Source organism: Falco naumanni, chromosome 4 (genome assembly GCF_017639655.2).
Source record: "Falco naumanni isolate bFalNau1 chromosome 4, bFalNau1.pat, whole genome shotgun sequence".
NCBI lineage: Eukaryota > Metazoa > Chordata > Aves > Falconiformes > Falconidae > Falco > Falco naumanni.
Genome location: NC_054057.1, coordinates 55,734,866 through 55,760,151, shown reverse-complemented (window position 1 = coordinate 55,760,151; position 25,286 = coordinate 55,734,866). Strand labels below are relative to the sequence as shown.

Below are 25,286 nucleotides of genomic sequence, written 5' to 3'. Positions count from 1 at the left end.
TGGAACAACTTCAAGAGTAATCTTAAATGTTCAGTAGAAAAAAGGAAAGCTTTCTTGTGAAAGGATGTCTCAGCCATGAGTTATGAAGTTTGAGAAAGAACAAAAGTAGGAAACCTGGAAGCAATTCCAAAAAATAGGAATAAACTTGAGATGGGTCTGCAATATACATTCCAGTTAGAAATGGGGTTGAATCACATATGTCCACAATATTTCCAAAATTTATGGTTGTGTGTTAGGTGAGGTAGAGGTAGGACTGGCGTTAAATTCCATTCTACACTCAGATCTCACATAGCTTGAAATGGCCTACAGCAAGAAAATACTTAACGATCACCAAGTTCACTAACATTTAATTGAATTACAAAGACTCCACAAAGGTGAAGAGGGGACTTCTATATTCACACTGAATTGCAAAACACCATAGAGTCAGCTAAGGGCTACAGAAAGGGAGAATTTAAGGATCTTTTAAGCAAACGACTGCCTAAGTAAGAAAATTATTGTGTTTTTTTAAGTGACTTGCCACTTCCGGCAGCATGCATGTGAACATGGTATCATGGATATTCTAAAAACAAGGTACTCACACTGTTCCTTGTCTTGTACCACGGGGTGTATGAGATACCTTGATAGATATCTAAACAAGGCTAAAGGTTTAAAGTAATTCTGAATGATGAAAACTGCAGCTAAGCCTGATGGAAATAAGCTAGCCTGACACTGAATGAAGGAGGAGATTAGCAAAAGAATAGGCAAAGACTGAGCTCATGATTCCTGATCAGGCTCGTGTTTCCTAAAAGCACCTTTCAAACCCTTTGTCAAAATATTTGGTTCAAAGAGGAGCTATAATGGGTAAGACTACAGAAATCTTAGCTTTCTCTAACTTTTTTTACCAGAAGTTTATTTTCAAAGCATACAGATTCAACAGAATGGAGGGACACTTGGTAAACTAGAGCATGATTGGTCAAAAATACAACTGAAGCTTTTTAAGCTAGCTCTGTCACCTAGGAAAATATAACAATACATCTCCAGATGTAGAGCTCTGAGGCTGGGGAAAAAAGCATGTCAAAGTTAGCAAAGTGTGTGGACAATCCCATCAATCCATACAAAAAGCACAACTCATATATGATACCAGGAGAGAAAGATACTCAGAAACACTGATTTTAGTTGCAGAAGAGGGCTTAAAACCTCCTCAAACATACCACTGAAAACACAAATTGTAATCCTGGTAACAGAAACAGGAAGAAAAAAAAAGCAAGAAAGGCAAAAAGCTATGCAAATTAGAAAATGAGTGGGTACATTCAAAAAGCTCAAAAAAATTTAATGTTTTTATATTACTACAAGAGAAGGGTTTTTGTTCCTTTAAGGTATGTATACAATTAATTAAACAATATAGTAAGAATAAAACTTTCACTTTTCAGGATTTATCTAAATGTTTCTTATTTCAAAATACACACATAAACGTAACTTACTGATTTTCTTATGGTATCTCCAATCATCACCCCTGTAAAAGTCTCCCATTCCTAAGGGGAATAAATGAACAACTTGCATAAGTCACAAGACATCTTTAAGAATGAAGACTAATATGTAGTAGCATGTGGGCAAAGCAGGAACAAATTAAAGCCTAGATTCTGAAAGAGTTATAAGACATTTTTAAAACTCTAGGTAACACTACCAGTATACAATTCCTTTTGTTGAATCCAATCTAAATGACTGCAGTGCTTTATAAGAAGAAGAAACAAAAGCAGAAGCCCTAGCCTTTCTTAGCACCCACAGCTCCCACCCAGATTGCCCAACTATAAGCCAGCAAGAAGTAATGTGCGTGGCTGGCAAGGACACACGTACTGCCTGATAGGGCACCAGCAGCCCACATAGAACAGGTAACTACAGAATCCATGTGTTGATAGTGTTTCATGTTATAGTATCCAACAGGTGCAATTACTAGAACAGGAGGAATACCTGATATAATAGATTGCTATTAGGAATACTTTGGTTGCATTAAGAAAGGGAAATTTAAGTTGCATTTATGTATGATTAGATCTTTTAGACTTGATATTTATATCCAGGAAGATATCTTTTAATCGTTTTAAGACAAATTAGGTAAGTATTTAAAAACATACTAGAAATGGCATAATCCTGTATTTGAATGTGGTAAAAAATACACTAAAAAGTCTTCGTAAGTGTTTAAATTTAACATAATCAGTATCTGTAGTTCTAATATAAACATTATTATTATTATTAAAGAGAACAGTAACATTCCAAATGAAAAAGTCAATCAATTAGTACTACTCCGACATAGACCACAGCATAGCTTTTTGCTCCCATCTAGCTAAGTCCTGAAACCACTGTCTCTTTCAATTACAAACTGATGCTCCTCTCCCAATTGCAAAGAAAATGCTCATGCACAGAATAATACACATGAAGGCTTCTCAGTTTTTAAACTAGAAATCATGTAATATTGTTGTGAAGAAAAGCAGAAGTACCATATGTAGAGACATGTAAAATTACCTCAGTAAAATCGATATGTATTGATTCAGAAAGAGAATGTCTCTACTAAGAGCCAAGGTATTCGATAGTGTAATGTTGAAGTTCTACTATAAATTTCTCATCACTACGCAAAAAATTTCCAAGTGCAGAAGGTTGAAATCTTGGGACGGGGACTGAGAATACTAAATTCTCTAGCAGCATAAGTAACTTCTAGCCTCATCAGATTAAAAGCTTTAAAAGAAATAACTTTAAAAGAAAAAACACTTCAGCTTCATTTTCCCCAATAAATATTTTGTACAAGCACTCTTTTCTTAACAATTTAATTAAAATAACTTCTACCTTTCAGAGAAGTAAGAAAATTATTGATATTGTTTGCCTGTTTTAATTCTAGAGTACACAGATATCGCAGGAAAGTGCATTATATTTAACCTAGATTAAGCTGGTTAAGAGCTCCAATAGCTGACAGAAATGCATGCTAAACAATAGGAACCAACACATAAAGCGGTACTTAAAAAAAACTTTAGAAGCCTAGGCAGACAGGCTTTAATTTAGTCAGAAAACTATTTGCAAGTTGCTGCCTTCACCACTTTATAAACACAAAGACTAGAAATATGTTTTCAGAAGCTGAAAAGAAATAATAAAGATGAATTAGGGAGGTTCTAATAATGAAGAGTAGCCAGGGTATGCCTCTACCAACATGATTAATTTCAGTTATTTTTATTAGGCAGCTTCATTGCTGAAAGACTGTGGGGTTTCACTTGGTCAATTCCATATGTTTGCAATAAAACTGCATTGCATTCATGATATCAAGAAGTTTCAACCAACCTTTCTCAAACCTTGTACCTTAAACCCACATCTTTCATATAATCAAGTTACACTATTTCCTTCAAATGTATTATCTGATTTTTACCTTTTACCCTATAATGGACTCTCCTCTAGTGAACTGACATCTACTATCACTTGATACTCCTTCTGGTCTCCAGCTTCTAGTACAGAAAGCCATATCTTAGTCTCCTCATTCCATGTAGGTATTTTAGATAATTAAATGTGTCTTGATTCCTGCTAATCAGCCATGTTGAAGCAATATTTAGTCAATAGCGCATATTGTTCTACTGCAGGCAGACATTAATTTCACTACAATATAGACAAGTACAACTTCAGCATCTACATCTCAGCCAGCTAGTCTAGTCTAGTCTACCTGTAAGGGCAATGGAAAGCAGTAATCGATTTTAGTGGTAAACTATATAACCTATTTTATAAAATTCATTTATGATCAAACTAATTACTACTTTGACAGATCTGGTTTTTTCCTGTTTCCTACAAGGACAGCCTAGGATAACCTGCTCAGATTAATTTTAACAGGTGTCTAAATTTTAGTTACCAATTCAATCACTACTGAAATTAGCATTTTACCAGAAAAGTGTAAATGAACTATGAAACTCCACATTGGGCAAAAATCTAACACCCGGAGAGGAACATGCTATAACCGAGACATGTGCTGCCCTATGGAAATAAGGATTAGCAGTACTAAAGCTCTGCTGCATTTTTGTTAGGAATAGGTTAGCATCTAAACAAGAGGTAAATTCCCCATAAATTAGACATTTGCAGATTAGGCCTCGTTCAGACCACTGTCAAAAATAACACGACACCTCTCAATTTTTTGTGAATATACCAATAATGCAGCGCTTGCCTGAAAACGGAATGGACAGCCATTTTTATTACGTTTGAACCTGTATCAGCTGCATGCCACTACACTATAAAAAATATAAACCATTTCAGGATGAGTTCATCATTCCTCTCAAAGACAGGCCATTATGGTGCAAAGAATCCAATACTTATGCGGCCGGAGAAAAACATACAAGGACACTCTTTATACAGTGCACTCTTGAAGACAGTGCTGCAAATAAGGACATTAATGATCAGTGGTCCAGGGATTTCTTAGACACTGAAGAACCAATGGCTGATATGCACAAAAGGTATATTCATTATTTCACCTTTCAGAAAGATACTTTAAGTGTCTTCAACTGCAGGTTGCAGAACCAGACTTTTATTTAATTTCTCCCTAGGTCTTGCACTCTTTTTCTGCATTTCAATATAAGGACATGATGTGCAAGAAACCCTTGGTAAGTGTCAAACAGGTCTGTATCCATCACTTTACTTATAAAGGAATATCTGTATTTAACTGAAAGGATGGATAAATGTCTAGAAACATGGTGGCAGGAAACACTGATACAGTGCCTTCAAGAAACTGGAAGAACTCTCTATAAACTTGTTCAGATCCTAGAAAATTTAAAAGGCAACTATTTACCTACCTTTCTCATGGTAATCTTCACTTGAATCTAATAAATATAATGTTGACATCCAAAAGTAACTATCACAGAAAAATAGTAGCATATAAATCTAAAATTCTGAGTCCCACGCTTACGAGCAAAACCTTTTTATCTACTTATTTACTCTTCATATTAAGTTTAAGCAAATCACTTGGGGATTTTCTCCTTTAGCACTTACATTCTCTTGAAAAAGTTCAGGGTGCATTCCTCATACAAAATGCAGAGCAAACATTAGCTGATCTGCCTGAAATAAAATCAGTGAAAATGTAGTTATACATTCATCAAAAGTTACCTTTCTGCTTTTTTTTTATAAGTAACAACATTTCATTAATAAAATACCTCTAATTCCATAGCAATGACTTCATGACACATATCCTAAATCACCCCAATAATGTTCAAAATTGCTACATACCTCTGCAACACAAACACTAACCCCAGCCCTGTATCTAAGTGCATCTAAATTCAAGTGAAAAAGAAAAAACAGGTACTTGCAATAAAGCAAACATACTAAATAGAATCCATTATTTTTTAAACTGTGCATAGGAAATGCTTGAAATCTTCTTACAGCCAATTTTTGAAACAGAATTTTGAGGGGGGGTGGGGGGTGGGGAAAGACAACTGTAACCTCCTTGCTTCTTCCTAGGTCTGTTGCATCACCTGAATTTCAAACAGTCTCTAAGCACTGGAGCAATAAACCAGGAATAAGGATTTAATGGAGCCATGTACTAAGGCATGCAAACATTCAAGACAATATTTTTTTAAAAGAATATTAGCTTGTTAAAACTGGGATTCATATATTATAGATGCATTTTACCAAAGCTGTGCTGGAAAGCACAGATTACTAATGAAGTCAATGTCAAAAACTGGAAGCTGGTACTCTAGAAAACCAGGATCACTCAGAAACCTAGACTGAGGCCTCCAATTTTCAAAGTCTGGCTGGAATCTGGAAGATTCATTTTACTGTACAATAGAAGATAAGCATGTATTTTCTCTCATATAAAATTTTAAGTAAGCATAAGGAAGGTAGTACCTCTTCTTTTGCTTTCAAGAAAGTGAAACAACTGAATAGCATAAAGCAGAGGTGAAAAGGAAGACTATAAGAAAAATCAGTGATGTACGGGATTGGATTAAATCTGCAAAGCACAGGCATCTCAGCTACCTGATAAACACAACACACCTGCACTTCTGTAAATATCAATTCTATTCTTGACAATGTTGTTTGAATTTCCCATGGTGCATTTCCCACATACATCCTTATGTATACCTCAAAATGACAGCCTGATTGTCCTTAGCGTCAGAGAATTACCAGATCTGAGGAATATTAAATTACCAAGAATATTACTGAAAAATTAATTGCATGGGACTTTTCAGAGGAGACAGGACCAAATATGAGGAAGCATACTCTAGGAAATACTATGCACACATTGTAAGTTATAAGATGAACAGTTTGACTAATAATTGGCTTTCTTATCTGAATATATATTATATTTTTAAGGCCAAATTCCATGAGGGCCAAATTACTTTTTTTTTATTATTACTGCTTTCTCAAACAGATGCCTTTTTACAAGCCTGACACATCAGCCAAGAAACAGATACAAGAACAAAAATATGGAGTATGGGTGTTCAAGACGTTCATCATCTTTGGGAAGTTTGCTCATGTGCAGTAAAAATAACAACTGCATCTGCATGTGTATTTTGATTAATACAGATGTATTATTTAATAGTTTACCTCGTTGATTAGGTTCCAGAATTATGACTGACTGACTAAAGGGACATATGTGACTTAGAGATCATATCCTTATTAGTTGTAATCGCCCTTGGAATGACCAACCTTGGAAACTACCAAGAAGTTAAATATAACTTGATTCATATGAGCCACAGCTGCTTTACACTGGATTTGGGTAACTGCAGAAATGCATGATGACAGCCACAACAAACTCTTGGCATAATTTGTATCTCTATGGATACCAATATATAAAGTTGTTGCTTGCTGCTTTAAACAGTTCTGTTTTATTAATTCTTTCAATTACAAAAACGTATGGTACAAAGTATCCCCAAGGATACAATTAAAAAAAATAAAAGGACATCATATTTTATTTTTGCATGCATTTACTATTGATTTTGTTACAGGGGTAGGACTCGAGGGCAACAGGCCCCAACTAGGAATCAGGGTCAAACCATGCAAAGCACTGAAGTCCTCTTTGTATCGATAAATAAAATACATCCATGAACATCATATGACACTGAGAACAATTCCAAAACATTCAATTCTTCCATCCTCTCAGACAAGGTCTGCAAGCAAATCCAAATGCAAACTGCTCCCTGGATGATTTGGTATCCAAAACTCAAAAGGGAATTGTTTGGAAGAATGCTAATTGGCCCAAGCCAAATCTAAGACAGCAACGATCTTGACAAATTAAGAGTACAGGTGGGCCATTTCCAGTGCTTAGGAAATTTATTGGCACCACTTCACTTACTAGCATACATGAAGTCTATGTACACACAAACATAAATATAAACCACAGACAGACAAAACCATCCTTCCTAATTCTAACATGTTTAAAAAGGCAAAAACTTGTATCAGCTATACCACTTATGAAGGTACTAATAAAGCCTCAATGTCACAGCAATCTTTAAAATTTACCAGACGGACCATTAGTTTGAAGCTGCACAGTAACACCTTTCAGTATATTCCAAACTCCAATCTGATAATTCACAGTGAAAATCTTTCCTACTAGAAATTTCTCCTCTGTGCCTTGCTTTTGAAATTTTTAATCTTTTCTGATATATAAAAATAGCTGCCTTCCAATATTCAAAAGATGCGAAGACTTATTAGAAGGCTTCACATACTCATGACTTCAAACACAGACATTAAATTATTATAAGAATATTTCATGAAAATCCACTTGGAATTCAATAAACCAAAATCCTTAGAAATATCTGCTACCTCTGCATCCTCAATATAGTGTTGCTAGACTGGGGGGAGAGGGGAGGAAGTGTAAAGTATTCCAAGATCTCTCCATTCCGACTGATCAAACTCCAGACATGCATGATTTGTACTACTGCTCAAATCATCTATGCCAACCTACTATGCATTCTTCAGCCGGGTACTGTGAGACAAACACCTCCTGTTATGACAGTTTCATGTGAAAGTAAAAACTAAAATTGAATGTGAAAGGCATATCTGTTCTAGGTTTCCACCAAGAAAGCAAGAAGAGAAAAGCCACCTGATTCAAATACAAAGCAAACAAAAAATACATTAAGAACATTATATGGAGGAACAGGGGAACAGATAGAAACAAAGAAGCTAGCAGGTAGAGATTTGGGGCAGGATGTGAAAAGAGAAAAAAGAATATTACAATGGGGGGTGGGGGGTGGGGGGAGGGTGTTCCCTTTTAAAAACAAAACCAAATAATACAAACCACCATATAAAACCTTACCATGACAGCTAGGTCAAACACTCACACCTAGGAATGCTAGAAATAAGAGTGAACAGAGTAAGAGCGCTCAGAAGACTGCAAAGCCTGGGACTGGCCATGAGGCCAGAAAGAGGCAGAGATGAGGAGCCAGAGTTAAAGCAGAAGCAGGACTAGACTGAGAATAACTTTGTCCATCAGAAAAATGATCTGTTGAGAAATGTGCATAATCGATCTTAATTCTGTCATATCCTAATTTTCAGTCCTCCTCATTTTGCAAGTTAAATATTGCAAGTATAAATTTTTGCATGTATTATATATGTACTGCCACAATACCACTTATTTGAAGTAGATCAAGTGTTGGTTGCTGAAAGAATACTTTCAAACCCAGTGAACATAAAAGCCAGAATAAATACAATCTTACCTTAAACAAACAACGACAAACATATTCATACACTGTATGTTTCAATGAGCAAATAAACGACTTGATTCTTTCTTCAGTATTACTTGAATCCTATAAAGAAAATTTGGATTTCAAAAATTCATGTGGAAGTAAAAATCTTTTTATGTACCTTGTGAATTTCAGCAGAATGACAGAAATAATCTGGACTCTATGTGTCACATACTAGTTCTAAAAACACATAAAACTTAGTTGCAGCTATCAATGGGTAGATGATAAAATGAGAAGTTCATGCTGAAACATTAAGACATGAATATTTTGGCCTTGAATATTTTGACAGTGAACATTATAAAACATTATATATCAGGTAAATATGTTTAAGAATGACAGAACAGTTTCATTTAACATTAATATCCTTGAAATCTCATAGGAAGGAAGAAAGCAAAGGCAAAATCAGAAGCTGAGCATGAAATAGGTAACATAATAGGCAGGAAGAAAAGAAATTATGAAAGAGTGTGAACGTAAGAACAAGAAGTTAGAAGCTCACGTTATGGAAAAGAAGTAATATGTACAGAACTTTAGAAGAGGGCAAGTTCGCATACTCAAAACCATTTCTGGTAATGATTGGAGCTGAAGAGAAGTTGTAACGACAGATGCCAGAATAAAGAGGAATCCAAAAGCAACATGATGAAAGGCTGGTGAATGCCTTTTTAAGGTGGAAACAAAAGAGAAATAAGATAAATTTTGGAGATGCTGAATAAAAAGAAAATGCATCGTTACTCAGTGTGGGCTTTTAGATCTGAAGAGCCAGGTGACAAGGGATAAATCCATAATTCTATGCTTCAGTAACAAAATTATATCACCATTAGAATACAGAAAAGTAAAAGTTACATTTTCAACAAGACAGTCTGCATGTACGCTTACAAACTGTGTAAAAGTAGACAACGTGTTGATCTTCCTTTAGGGAACTGAACCATGTAGAAATATAGGTCTTTTCTTATTCTATCCCTTGTTGATACAATTAGAGTTATTTGCAGATCAAATCATTAATGTATTTAAATAAAGCCTTCAGTAAAGTTATAATCAACCCTGGTTTTCATAATTCACCTTAGACAAAGAGCAAGCCTGAAATTACAAATAAGAGGGTTGTGTTTTTTTCAGATGGCACGGCAATTTTACAATTCATATGTAACGTAAGATCATTAAAAATTCCCTGTGTCTGTATTCTGAATATCTAAAGTACAACAGTTCAGCATCACTACTTGTTATACATTTTATCATCACTGATTGTACATTATTTTCTAAAAATCTCCAGAGCAACTAAAAAATTCTAAGGATGAAAGCAGATTGATTCTTCCGCAGCATTAACAGCTTCAGGAAAAGAGAAAATACCTGTTCGCTTTGCAGAGCCCTTTGGAAAAGCCGCAGGAAAGATGCCAAACTAAAACGGTACATATTATTAATTTTGGACAAGTCAGAGATAATAAAGTACATCTTGCTAGCACTCTTAGCTAAGGGGAGGTAAGCATCCCTCTCCTGTGGATAAAAAAAAAAAAATTATATTAAAAAAACAATACATTACTGCCATCTACTGATTATTGCACAAACATTTATTCAACCCTTTTAAAAAACATTTGGATGAGCTCCCACTGCTTTAGAAAACTGAATCCTTCCCCAGTCTTCAAATTGAGGGGCATGCACTCAAGACTTCAACACTATTTTTAGTTTTCAAAATTGGAAGAAACCATTTTTAGTAATTTTTTTCTTAAAATTTATGAAGAACATTTTGGGAATTAAACCCTAGGGCACTGAGGTCTCTTCGCACCACAGAACACATCCCAAAATTCAGTAGAATATTTTAAATTAAACAAATAAGAACACAGAGATAAAGCTCTGTAACGTGTTACAAAAACAGCATGCCAGATGAATAGCATCACCAACAACCTAAATTTTTGCAAACACAAGGGATATATTAAGTAAGAACATCATACAAGCCATACTGTTTGCAACCAGAGATAGCAAAAATAAAGGCAAAACCCATTACTTGCCAATAAGTCCTTGGGGAAAATTCCACTAATTCAAACTGATAGAATTAGAACTGTGTAGCTATAAAGCATGTGTAAAACAAATTAATTTTATTACTGAAAATACTTTCTGTACTTGCATATCCCAAATATCTTTTACTCAAAAAAAATTATTTAGTGTGTTACCAATCTTATACTCCTTTGGATGTATATAACCTCTCTATATAGAGAAATTCCCTTTTAGTAGGGAAAAAAACAGCAATAAAAGATTAAGATATTATTCTACCTTATCAAGGAAACTCTGAAGTTTGTGAGATTCAGCAAGCGATTCTTGGATCAGTGCACTACTTGCTTTAGTCTGATTCAAAGATTCAATCAGATCCTTATTTTCTAGAATATTGCCTTGTGATGTTGCAAGCGTCTGTTAAAAAAAAAATAATCTATGTTAGATTGAAAAAACCCAAACATGTAAATAACCATTTGGAAGTTTTGGAAGTTGTCCTTCTTTCTGACCTGTATGTATTTCTGAAACATTGAATGCATCAAGAGTACTAGAAAGCAGGTGGTTACTCCGAAAACTGGGATGCTCCTTTAAAGAAGCATACAAACCCAAGCACAAACTCCAAAAATGCAGACTGCCAGGTTCTGAAACTTATTGTCAGAAAGCTTTTGACAATGATTTCTATGACCAGAGTCTTATGCACTAACATCCCTGTGATAAATATAAATTAGGTTAATTTTTTCCTCTGTTTAACTACCAATTTAAAATGAAGTTGGTCACTTGTAATGAATTCCTGTACCCAGTAATTCATAAATTCATTTTCCTTCAAAAACATCCCAATATTCCCTACAGAATTCAATTCTTATTTAAGTGAGATGAATATTCACAGTTGCAACAATTTCAGTTTTGTAATTAGAGATCCCTTGAAAATCCCTGAGATCACCTCACATTTTCCCTGAATTCTACTATGCAAACAATGTCACTTCTAATAAGAAGTGAGAAAAGCTTGAATGATTATTTAAGGGGGTTTACTAACCTTCAATAAATACACTTCAATACAATTTTTTAGTCAAACACCACAAAATTGGCTTCCTATCAGTTAAGTCAGTTCCGAACAAATACCTGTAGGACAGCGTTTCAGGATATTTGGAGGCAAAGGTTCACCAGTTGGAATAGTAGAATATACTTAGATCTCTAGTTGAAAAGAGTTTAGGACAAGGACAAGATCACCTGTTTTTTCAAGGAGTCCAGTTTTGCTATCAGGAATCATAGTGTGAGCTATGAGATAGCCACAGCATGTATGTCTTTACTCCAAGGCTTTTGGAAGAAAATCAGTACATACTTCAGATGGAATGCTAACGTTGCTTTAGGATCAACTTGAATTTAGCTAGATCACCTCCGGCAGTGAGAACTTTGTTGACAAAGTCCATGTAGCACCTGTCAGTTTCCACTGAGCTTTAGGTTTCTTCAGGTCAAAGTAGATTCTGATTTCAGTGCTAACAAGACCAAAGTTTAAACCAACCTTGGTGTTAATACTTGGCCACTTTGTTGCAGGTATCTTCGTCATCAATTATTTGAAATTTTTTACTTGACAATTCAGATTTGACAGATGTGAAAGATTTTGGAGTTCCAAGATCACACAAAAAGTCTGTTCTAAATAGTGGATATTTTTGTGTTGCATTTCTGAAGTCTGAGCTTTTGGTAGACATTAAGATGCTAAACAATGATCAACTTTGAATATTTTTGCAATTTTTTTAGAAAACAAGTTTCCCTCTGTCTGTCAGAGAAATCTGCACCATCACAGTTTTATAAAAGGTTTGAGCTTAGCATTCAAGATTTAATAGGGACAGTAAACATGGAAATGCAAATCACATTAGATAATTATGTGCAAAATTCTAAAATTCAGCTATTAATGGCCAGATAATAAAGTTCAGTTTATTACTTTTTGAGGAATCTGTAAAAACTATTAGTTTTTGCTCAAGTCCATTGTGCTGGATACCGCAAAGTTCTATGTCTCAGCTATGAACTGAGGGTTTTGCGGCAGCAGGTCAGTCCTCTTCCTTGGAAGCTACCTTTACTTATAGGTGTACAACTGTTTCTGAGCATGATTACTTTCATTAAAAGGTGAACTGAAAATTGAGTATATCAATTTTAAATATGAGAAAGGAAAATTTTAATTATAAAGACTATTACAGTTCATTCTTAATAAGAAACAACTGTGAAAGTATAAAGTTTTAAATGTCTCTCTCAACAAATCTTTCCATTTTCTACTGAGAATTTTTCTTTCTTTTTTTTTCTTTCACAACACAGAATCATTTCTCAACTTGAGAAAGTATCATTTGACATGAGTCACAAGCTTAGAACTGTGGCTTTCTTTAAAACTCAATTTGAAAAAGAAATAGTATAATTTTAAACAAAGTTTTCTCTTTTTTTAATGGATTAAAATTAATGAAATTTCTAATCAATCTAAACCAGTCTATATCTAGCCAACAATTCATACACCTAACTTTGATAATGCTTAATCTATTGAAATACTACCATTTCATGACAGATGTACATTACTTATCTACTTTACTCTCCCAACAGCCCCCAGGCAAAAAATGCTTTTATTCTCAAATCAAAAATTCTGAGGGCTCATTATTCCAACACTTTCACCATCTTCGTTCAAACACATAACAATATGAATGTTATCTTATTGATAAATATAAAACAGTTAAGTTTATTTCACCTCCAAAAGAGACTCCTCAAGCTTAGCTAACTGTATCTTCTTCTCTTCTTGTTGTTGTAACAGTTTTGTCTTCTGCTCTTCCAAATCAGGCTTTTCATGCTGAATTGTTAAAGCCAAAAGCTAAAAAGAAAGAAGATTATTCCACAGGATAAAAAAATACTCTAATATTTCATAATATATATCCATTATTTATATAGCATAATATATATTCATTAATAATACATTTTTTAAAGTAGATTTCTGAGGGTTTACTCAATTGCACCACACATCCAAGAGCTTTAAATCTATGTAGACATCCAAGATATCCTGCAGTGGCAAGTATAACTCAGGAACCACTGTGAACCATGCCCTTGTGTATAGCAACAGATGCAAGCCAGGGGAGACATTTAAGGACATCCCAAAAGGCACTGGATCACTTTATTAAGGACAGTGATTCATACCCTTTTTATGCTGAGACCTAAACCTTTGCACCTCAATCTGAATCACATCTGTATTTAAATGATTGGCAGTCTGCATTAGTGTATATATTGTTATCAGATATTAAAAAAAGTAGGTGATAGAAAGCACAAACTGGCAAGAATGGCAGCAAATTTCTTTCCAGCAAACCTACAAAAAGTCAAACCCCCCTCCCATCAACAAAGAGAGGAAACAAAAAAACAAAACTATTTTTTCTGTATTTCCACTTAAAGAAGGAGTAATTCACTTGGTTACATTGTATGATGTATGATGTGAATTCCCTATCTCCAGTGGAGAGAGGAAATCCATATAGTTATTGTGCATTTTGCATTATATCTTACTTATCAACAAGTTATTTACATCCCATTCTAAGCCTCTTATTTGTTTGGAAAAACTTCTTTCATACCAAATAAAGAGAGGTTTTTTTCTTCCCTTAATTTATCTCTTTTTTTTTTTTCCTCTCTTCCATCTGCACCCTATATTTTGATCATAGAAAAAAACTCAAAAGCTGCTAGCATTTTGGGGGAAGTAAAATATACAGCTTTTTGGTTTCCTTAATTTTTTCCTGTACACAAAGTATCTTGATGCTCGGATTACTCTCTCCCTAGAACAAAAACAAAAATGTTTCCACTATACCATAAAGGCATCTTGAACATAAAACAGAAGCTTATCAATTAATCTGATGCAAATGAATTCAGTAAGACAGTTTCCATTTTCTCTATTGGACTCACTACTTGGTTTCAAACTGCATAAAACCAAGATTTTAAAATTTAAATTTAGTTTCAGCATCAATTTTACCATTTATATTTGTGTGCTAGAAAATATCTCTGTGACCATTAATGCAAACTGGGCTTCTTCCAGAAGCTGAATGTAGCTATGAATGTCTGTTATACATACATTGGTTTTATTCTAAATGCCTACCTGTCCTCTTAACCCACTTGCTGTTGTGGTAAAGTTTACTTCTGTAACAATAGAAGAAGCATCAGGTGGAATGAAGGGATCCGGGTTCCTTGTTGATAGAAAAAGACGGAACTCTTCATTATAATCTATCATTTTTTCACCTATTTGTACAGCATAACGGGGTCCTGTAAATAATAAATGGACATTATATTTACTCTGATTAGAACACTGTAGAATTATCTGAAAATAATGGTATTTGCATAATACTTTATGACCAACAGATTCAAATATATTTTATAAAATTTATTTACAATTTTTTAGAAGGAAAAATAAATTTTAACAAATTTAAGGAAGATAACCTATCCTGCATTGTTAGGCCAAAAAAAAGCAATAGCATAGCACCAGCATAAGAAAGTTACATAGTGAGAATATTTATTATGACAGGGTAGTTTAATTATCCTTACCCAGTACAAAAACCATAAATGGGAAAAGAATACACTTTAAGTAAAAGTAAATACTAATGAAACTTTGAAATCTTCAATCAATAAATAGGAGAGCAAACACCACAGAAGATGCACTGGAGAATTTCCCTTTTTGTGTAAGAATCCCATCATAATTTAAACATACTAATTCACATTTCCACGTAGGTATACCATTCTACTGAAACACACTAGTAATTAGTGGCTAACTAAGATGGCTCAACGTTTTCTGAATGTGATCCAAAACCATTAGATTTCATCTCTGGATCTCTTACATTTATTTGCAAACAGATGATGTTGCTGTATAATCATTGCTACTTTCTATGATAATCGTTACAGAGAAAGTCTATGAAATGAAAGATGCTGGAATATCTAGTCATTAGATTGAAAGTAAAAAATCCATTAAGAAATACCCCATCAATTTGTCTTATTATAAATACATTTAATTGAATAACAGTATGAAAGAAACAATAATTAAACTTCTGCTGTCATGTTTTCAATCTCTGTTTATATTCCAATTAATCTGACATTTCTCAATGTGCCTTTCACAGAATGAAACTGAATGTATGGCCTATCACCACTATCCTTCCGACACAGGTTTCCATTCTAGGAGGGTCAGAAAATAGACTCAGTCAATCACACGACTAAAGCAAGATTTTGCCTCCTGATGCTAAAAAAAAGGAAGAACAGAATTGTATGATGAAGAGTTTCAAAGTGAAAATACCCTTTCCACAGAAATTTCTGAGGTGACATAGTTAGATGCCTCTCTATTTTTAGCACTAGAAGCAGATCAGAAATGCTCGAAGTATAAATCTCTTGCTAAAACACTGGTAGAGATGAAAATCACGTAACAATTTTGCTTCTGTGCCAAGGATCAGAATAAATTTTAGGCTTATGCTGTAAAAACATCAAACAGAAAATGGAAGCTGTACAAAGACAAATTTATTGCAGTATATATATTCACATTTTTCTTAACGTTTCATTCCAAGTAATGAAAAGACATACAGCCATTGCAAGCAAAGTAATGCAGACAGGCCCCAACCTTAATGTTTTGACAAAGAGGTGTGCGTGCTTGCTTGTGAAGTGACTGAAAGGACTCAAATAGTGGTTCTCCCTTTTCAAAAAGCAGCTCCCTAGTTTGGACTTGCACAAACCTAGCATTAACATAGCTCATTAACATGCAAAAGAGGATTCCTGAGTGTTATGAGCAGTTTCTCTGAACAAACTGGTATATTTTAATTTGTCTACTTTCTCCACAGTTATGCAGACATATTCATCTCTTAATCTGATTCCTTGAGTAAAATCAGTTAAGATGCCTGAATACCGTATCTCTGCTTTCCAAAGTTCAGCAGAAGCTAGTGAAAACAAAAAAGTTGTTAAGAGGTTCTACCTAGACTTCGGCAGACCCCTGAAGTCATACTTTGGTGGTGTTCTCAACTTTTACTGAAGATAAAAAAGCAAGTGCATCTGTAACGGAAGAATGATTTAAGCTAACATTTTCTTTTCACTAGACAGACCTTTACGATATAGGAGATAAATGTATAGAAGAACTCTACAACATTTGCATTTATTTTCACCATGTATTTACATTTAAAGAATTACTGCTACCTCACTGACTACTAGATCTCAATGTTAGATCAAATGACAACAAAAGGAGTCTTGAGCTGTTTTCAGTGCCCAAAGTTCATACTGCGAATTACATGAACAGGCTGTGGCACATGCTGAGGGATTAAAACTTGAGGCAGAAATATAATTACTAAGGATAATGTAAATATACTTTAATAACTTAGAAAGTATTTACAACATACATTGTTATATTTTTTTTTAATCCACTCAGTTCTTTTGATATAATTTCAAAATACGCAACACAATTCAACATAATATGTGCTGAGATACTCATATAATTACTATTTACCCTTGGTAAACTTTCAACATATCGCTCTTTTTAAAGCAACTAAATCCAAAGCAGTTACAAATAGTTATATAGAGTATATTATCTCTCCAAAGCAGAGATATTGTAAATTATTTTTTTTTCTCTCCTTTCATTGCATCAGTTGGGGAGACTCACTGAATTCCACCATTTTGCCGATCTCTATGCCCCCTCCATTCCAAAGTCACACCAGGGACAGACCTGTGTGCTTTCTGTAGTTTCAGACAAATAAAAGAGAAACAGCAACACGTTCTAAAAAGTGATTTCTAACTGCACAACCAGTTGTATAATTTCTGGTCTGTTTAAGGTCCAAGTTCCTAAGTAAAACTATGTGTTTAATATTACCACTAGAAATTAATTTAACATTTAAATTGTGAAGTTGATAAAAACACTTTATTCTAATTCCATATTTTTTAAAAAATAAATACTTTTCAATATTTTCCCACTTACTAAACAGGAACGTATCTCCAATGTATTGCATGCACTGAAGTGTTAGCAGCAGGTTAAAGAGGAAAAATATACACAATAGCCATGTATTCAGAAAAATCAAGTTTTATGTGATTTATATATAAATCTAACCTACAAAAGTTTTGAGCAAGTGTTTGTAAGGATCTTGGTCATTTACCTTGAGCAACAAGATCTTTTCTCAGCAAAGGGTAAAGTACAGGCTCCACTCCATCCATTTCCTGTATAATAAGTGTTTTCCCAAATCTCACTGCCAGCTCAAGAGCTGTTAAGAAGTTGGTGTCCTGGGCAAATAAAACCAAAATCCTTTGATTCGTGTTTTTTTGACATATTAACACTTTGTAATGAACATGAAGGCACTATCCCAGAAGTCTAAATCTAAAAATCGGTAGTATGGCTGAAAAATTCCATTACAAGCATCATATGATATTTCAGAGTTTAGCCACAAGTGTTTAAGTTTGATCTATTCAGCTACTGACAAACAGGCAACTTATTTAATACACCTAGTCCCCCAAGTGCTGCACCAGAAGAAAGCAGATCTACCATAGGTTTTGTGTCATGTCTGTCAGGTGTACTTGGAAGTCTTGGCATCAGGAAATCTCAACATAACACATATCAAATGTTAGTAGGTAGCTATGTCTCAAAACTGAATGAAGATCTAAGGTCAGAATTCACATTCATATTAAGATAACTAAATACAGTCTTTCACGTGTAGATGTCTAAACATGCACACCATGTTTAAGATTCCGTTACAGTCAATGGAGATACTAGACAATGCAAACAGAGCCTAAAAGTTAATCAAGGCAATCCGCTAGCAGGGAAAGCATTCAATCACCCAAAGATATGTATCTAGTGGCACAGAGAGTATCTAAAAGGCCTGCGCAGAGCTAGCAGGGATCTGTGAAAGACCTACATTCTGTTGAAGCCATATCTTGAGGCCAGGTGGGGTTCCATAAAGGACTCCTGAATGGCACTAGATGCCTGCCTATGTGTGTCTGCCACTGAGCCACACCTCACCACCCATGTAAACAGTGACGCGTAGCAGTTAATCTTAGATACCTTAATCTCAAACTGAAATCCAACTTCCAATGTAGATAAACAACACAAAAATCACAGGGAAGAAGTGTATAGATACCCCCTGAAATCCAGTGAACTGCAACCAAAAATACAAAAGACCTCTCTGTTTACAAATCTTTCACTACTTCCCTCTCAGCAGGAAATACTGATATTCTTGGAGAGGGCAGCACGATGAAGAGGCAAACTTGTACAAGTAACACCAGATGTTGACTCTCCAACTTTAAATACTCTGATCTCCTCCCTGAGTAAACAAACTTTCAGTACCATTTAAGAAGCATTGTAACCTAGAACTATGTAAGAAATTATATACATCATGTAATATCACCCAATTTTGGTGAGTGCTATTATACCCCTTTAAAAATTGCTCTCTAAATTCTAGAACACAGTGAGCTCAAGCAGAGCAGAATTGTAAGACCAAGAGTAAATACTGCACCTGTTGGTTAATAACTTCCAAACGTGAGTCCTTCAAATGTGTCTTCAACCACTCAGTAGCCCGGAAAGAAGGGTCTATCAAAAATGGGCAAACTTTACTCTAGGGGAAAAAGATAATTTTTAATATTATTTACTGAAATCTGTCTTGTTAAAGAATAAAGTCCTTTTTTATCTCCCCAAACTAATGGTATAGTAATTTTAAAATATTTTTCATTAACAAACTCTTTAAAGAAAAAATAAGAGCCTAAGAACAAAATGACAAAAAAACCAAACAACCAGTAGAAAGAAATTTCTTTAGTTTTATTTCTTCAGTTTTTTTAAATAAAAGAAGAAAAACCCCAAAGAACTAAACCTAAGATTCTCAGATGTTTATCCTGCTAAAGTTAGGCAGTTCTTCACCTTCTCTTAAAAACAGGACTCTCTATTCAGTAACACACAGCTTTTTGTTATTCATAACTGCTTTGAAACTTAGAAGAGGTATTATTTTTCCTTTTCCTTCCTGTAGTGGGCAAAGGTACAGCACTTCTGGTTTTTGACCTCAGCGCATTTTAGAAAGAGTAGTGAATGTAAGTATTTTGCCAGCATAAAGATACAAATATCGTTTTACTTATAATGGCAAACAAATATATAAACTTGCAAACACTACAATGTAGAATATTTTGGTGATATTGCCTAGTAACATGTATACTGACGAGACAGCAGGTTTTCATTTTAATAAAACCTTTATTAATGTGTGGTTCCCATATTGGTACTATGCAAAGCTTTACTATTTTATTATATAAGATACGTTATGCTATACATATTGCGTTCCAAACGCTGAGATTTTAACCATCAATATACTAATTATAATTGTGACGCAATGGTCACAACAAAGAGGGACCACAGAGATAACAGTAAGTGAGGCAAGTGAAAAGAGACCTATTCACAGTTGACGTGCATTTAAGATTTCACAGAATCACAGAATGGTTGAGATTCGAAGGGAACTCTGGAGGTCACCTTGCCAACACCCCCACTTGAGCAGGGCCACTATAGCCAATGGCCCAGGACCATGTCCAGATGGCTTTTGAGTATCTCCAGGGATCGAGACTGCACCACTTCCATGGGCAACCTATGCCAGCGTTCAGTCATCCTTGCTGCAAACAAGTGCTTCCCGATGTTCAGACGGAGCCTCCTGTGTGTCAGTTTGTGCCTCTTGCCTCTGGCTCTGTCACTAGGTACCAGTGAAAATAGCCTGGCTCCGCTGCCTTTGCACCCTCCATTCAGGTACAGAAATCGAGAAGCTCCCCCTGAGCCTTCACTTCTCCAAGCTGCACAGTCCCAGCTCTTCCAGCCCTTCCTCACAGGAGAGATGCTCCACTGCCTTCATCGTATTTGTGGCCCTTCATTGGACTGTCTCCGGTACATCTATGTCTCCCTTGGGCTGAGGAGCCCAGAGCTGGACACAATTCTCCAGGTGTGGCCTTACCAGTGTTGAGTAGAGGGAGGGGAAGAGTCAGCTCCCTTCACCTGCTACCAATACTTTGCCTAATGCAGCCCAGGATACCATTGGCCTACTCAGCAAGGGCCCATTACCAGCTCAGGTACAATCTGCTGCCCACTAGGACTCCCAGGTCCTCTTCTGCAAAGCTGCTTTGCAGCTGGGTGGCCCCCAGCATACATTGGTACATGGGGTTATTCTTCCCCAGGAGCAGAACTTTGCAATCCCCCTTGTTGAACTTCATGAGATTACTGTCATCCCATTTCTCCAGCCTGTCAAGAACCCTCTGGGAGACAGCTTGACCCTCTGGCGTTATCAGCCACTCTTCCCAGTTTTGTGTCATCAGCAACTTGCTGTGAGTTTAAATGTGTATTTTCAGCAATCCTCCGGTTCAGTCTGATAGAATCTAAAAAAAAACCAAACCCTGAAACTGTTCTGAGTCCTACTGTTCAAGACTGACTGACTACACAGATCTCAAACTGAACAACAGGGAAACACAGACAATATCCAAGAATCAAAAGCTGATGAGCACAAAAGCTTGAGAACTGTACTGTAGATGACATTGGTAAAATACCATGTCCAATTCCAGTTTTAAAAGGATGTGGGGGAAAAAAACCTGTGTACAAAGAAAATCATTTGAGCAGAGGGAGGGCTTGAAAAAGCTCTTCATACACAGTAAGATTGTTAAGAGCTCAATCTATTCAACTAAGGAAAGAGATGAAAATAAGATTTGATTATAGCATGTAAGTAGCTTTAAGTGTACAAGTTCATATTTATTGGAGAGCTTTCCAATCAAACTGAGAAAGGAATAACTAGATCTAGTATAAAGATGATAAATTTTAATTGGAGAAATGGCTGTAAATCATTTGACAGAAACATCAATCATCAAAGCAAACTACCTGTGGCAAAAGCAAATTCTCCTCATGGCATTACATCTTTACTTTCTAGCAGATCTAGTAACTACCTACATTATAACTACAATATTATGTACGTAACTGTGCAGTTGTGTATGTATATTTATTATATGTTATATATCTTTATACAATTATATGATAGAACTGAATCATGATTATAAGCATAGTATTATCACTCTTTTCCCAAATATTATTAGCTACTGGCCTTAAGTGAATGGCATTTTGTATCCTATATGACAGAGCTAACCTGATGAAATTTGAACGTTTAAAATCTAGATGTTTTGAAAGGTATCTGTATATAGACTTTTCCTTTTACTGACAAAAAAAGTATTAGAAATGATAAGTCAAAATGAACACAGATGGGACATCATCTTCCACTGATTATACTGGTGTTAATGATGATTCACACTTCTAGCCCCAATAGACTGACATCAGGTTTTGTCTGTTTGACGTCCGGAAGAAAACTTTAAAGCAAAAAAGGAAAACATGTATTTTGTTTAACTGCTTTTTTCCTTTTGCTACAGAATACCCAGAGTTACATAAGTATTTTTTTCTCTGTGTGTGTTCTGTGCTGCTAATAAAATAACACAAATGAAATAGTTCAAAATTCCAGAAAGATGCTATATTACTGAAATCTGAAGTTTAAATATTTCCAAGACAAGACAAAACCCCCAAAATTTACCTGCAAGATGACAAGAGCATTTTCGATTGAAAGATCAGCTGAAGGTAAACCTTCACTTTTCCAGACTAACTCCTCACTTTCTGTACACAGGAACCGATGCAAATCGAACTCTGATAAACGAAAGGGAGTAAGTTCGTGCTAGTATTTACAGTCTTCATAATTTTTATGCACTTACCACCCTATACACAGTGCAAATCTATAGATTTCCCTGGAATTTATTATTTTATTGCTTAAACTTATTACTATTAACTAGCTGATGTTATAAAAATATTTAATAGCATTATTAGCATACTTAAATAAAAATCATTACTGAAAAAGCAGACCAATTCAGAATGCATTGGCAAATTTACAACAGTTAATGTGAATACGTACATTCATGTAAACTTTTCTTTTTTAAACAAGGACTATGGAGCTAAATCTTAAAAATTTGTAAGTATTTATAATCTTAATAATTAATAGAATAATCCTAAGAAATAGTCTGTCTGTACATGCAAGTATTTCTTGAGTATGAAAATGCTGCTACCTTTCATTTGGGAACACCAAGACAATTGAGACTGTTCACTAGAATTCACTGGCATTTTTCATTTCCTCAATCAAGCTGAATTACTTACACACAAACACACACACACAAGATTACTTTCAAGGCCTGCTGATTTGGTCCATTCATCCAAGCTGGTTTTCCTCTGATCCTCAGGAGCAGCAGAAAGATAGGTAATAAATGCAGCTGCTAACTGAGCCCTTTTAGGTAACGTAGCCAGTTCATCTGTTATCTCCGACACCTTCCAAAAAAAAAAAAAAAAAAAAGTGTATTGCACACGAAAACTATGTTAATATTTCTCATCAGTTACTAAAAAGTCAGAATTAAATTTGCCTGTTGTTAAAACTACAGTTGGGACAGTCTCTCTTTTGCATTTTGGGTATCTATACCTAGCTAACCCACAGCAACACACATGAAAATAAAGGAGAAGTTCTTTCTAACTCTGGGCTAGAGCACGGACAGATGTTTCTGAGAATTTAGCCACTAAAATCTATGAATTTGACTAACAGTTCACCTTGTTACTTATAAGTAGCTGGATATATAGTATTATAGTAAGAAAAATAAGAAATACATGACCCTAGTCACATTCAGCTAGTGAGCAACACTTAAAATATGCATACATATACCAAATACTACATGTACCCATTACACTTAAAAATGTGATTCACTACACACATGATAAAATACATATATCATACATCTTCAAATAATTTATCTGAACTACATCATCTCTGCTTTGAAATGTTCTGGTGTTTTGGAGAAAATATCTCTGTTTAAAAGTATTGTCAGTTTTTTACTTTAATCAAACTGACATTACCAAAAAAAACCCAACTTTTTATTACTTCCTCCTTAATTTAAAGAGAGAGGAATACTTCTTTTTCACTGTTTTCAATATGGGATGACTTCCTGACTAATGTATCTACATTATTCCAGACTAATGTGTCTACAGCAGACCATTAACAGATAGTTCGAACTTTCTAAAGATGAGGATAATGTACCAGAGTGAAAAACTGTCAAGAATCACTTTTAGAAGTGTTTAAAATCTGAGGTTAAAATATACCAAATCCTTATTACAGCAGATAGAATAGCTGTAAAGCTACTTTCAGAGGAAAATCTTCCTTATTTTTTCATTATGCTGGTCAACCTACAGAAGGATTCATCTAACGCTAACTTTGGTTCTTCAAAATGCAGGCAATCAGTCTAATTATTTAGGCTTTTTTCAGTGTCAATGGAGAGACAGGACTATGTCTCTAACCAAGAGGAGTTTTTCCATTTTAAGATACCCAAGAAAGTTTGGTATTGCTTTCTGGAGGTGACAGCTATTTTCAGCTTGTCTATATCTTGAAATTTTCCTTTCTTTTTCAGACTGAAGAAGGGCCTGCATGTCCAAAGGCTTGCCAGCTTCTTCCAAATGTACCACTTGAGCAAGTAAGATATATTCACTTCCCTACCTTAGAAGCAAAAAAATTTCAAACACATAAGTGAAGACTTCAATAGCAACCCAACATTTTGGGTAGGTCTACATTTGCATTTCCAGTATTGATCCCACAAAGGAGATATGGTTTAAGACTGTGATTGCGTAATGCTTTCCCAAAATCTGTCCCTTTTGATTGTATCTCAACTTGGAGGGTCCAAATGCTGACATCTTCAGCCATCACAGCAATTACATTATTATTGTGATTGAAAAACATCCATCAAAGAACATTGTATGTTCTGTATTAAACGGGGGACGGAGCAGGAGCTTACACATTCTGTAGCTACGTGATATAGGTAAGGTAACTTGTACAGTGAAGTAAATGTAAGTTTCAGAAGGAAGAAAAGCTTTTATTTCTAATGAGAAATCAGATAAATGTACACTTAGTAGACATGCAGAATGGCAATAACGCACATTCTCCTAACAGTGCAAAACCTGTATTTTCAAATTATCAGCTAGAAAAGTTATTAATGAAAATTTTCACTAACCTGCGTGCTCCATCTTTTGTGTTCCCTATCGAGTTGATTTATCAGTACCTCTGCAGCTTTCAATGTTTTCTGAGCTTTACTTAGTTCTGCTTCAAGTTTTGCTGCTTCTGTCATTCTGCTCTGGAATCTGTAAAATAACTACTGTTTGTAATTGCTATCATGAACTACTAAACTTATGGACAGTTATTTTCAAGGCAGCTTAACTGCCTGAATTTATAATTAATTCCTTCCTTATGGTTTGTTCATGAAGAACACAACTGCATATTTTTTTTTTTATACCTTCTGGTTCTAACTGACAGATGAGCTTATTAGACTTTTAACTAACAAAATTTAGATAGATGTACACATGAGATTTAAAAATACATTTGCAATATAGACTATAATGTCTGAAAATCATTCCTTCTTCTACTTAAACAGTATGACTTGATCTTAGTGATTGTGTTGAGTCTTGTTCCACACCTAGTCAGGACAATAGCAGGCTCAACACCATACTATCTGTTTGTAACTTTTTGGTAAATTTAATCTATGAAACCTTAAAAGGAGAATATTGCTAATTCACTCAGATGACACCAGTTCAATGCACGGTACTCTTATTTCCTA

The 25,286-nt window shown here is 34.9% G+C and overlaps 1 protein-coding gene and 1 pseudogene across 1 annotated transcript in view; both read right to left on the bottom strand.

Moving 5' to 3' along the window:
• The window catches only part of LOC121086119, a 29,826-nt pseudogene extending 29,657 nt beyond the window's left edge, over positions 1-169 (bottom strand).
• Positions 170-219: 50 nt separating this feature from the next.
• Positions 220-25,286, bottom strand: part of LOC121086113 (cytoplasmic dynein 2 heavy chain 1-like) — a 72,662-nt gene continuing 47,595 nt past the window's right edge. The window contains 13 exon segments of the mRNA XM_040589356.1: positions 220-303; positions 1,461-1,511; positions 4,984-5,049; positions 8,646-8,735; positions 10,014-10,157; positions 10,932-11,066; positions 13,375-13,494; positions 14,752-14,915; positions 17,765-17,888; positions 19,115-19,213; positions 22,187-22,296; positions 22,824-22,965; positions 24,687-24,813. Coding sequence (XP_040445290.1) covers positions 220-303; positions 1,461-1,511; positions 4,984-5,049; positions 8,646-8,735; positions 10,014-10,157; positions 10,932-11,066; positions 13,375-13,494; positions 14,752-14,915; positions 17,765-17,888; positions 19,115-19,213; positions 22,187-22,296; positions 22,824-22,965; positions 24,687-24,813 — 1,456 coding nt within the window.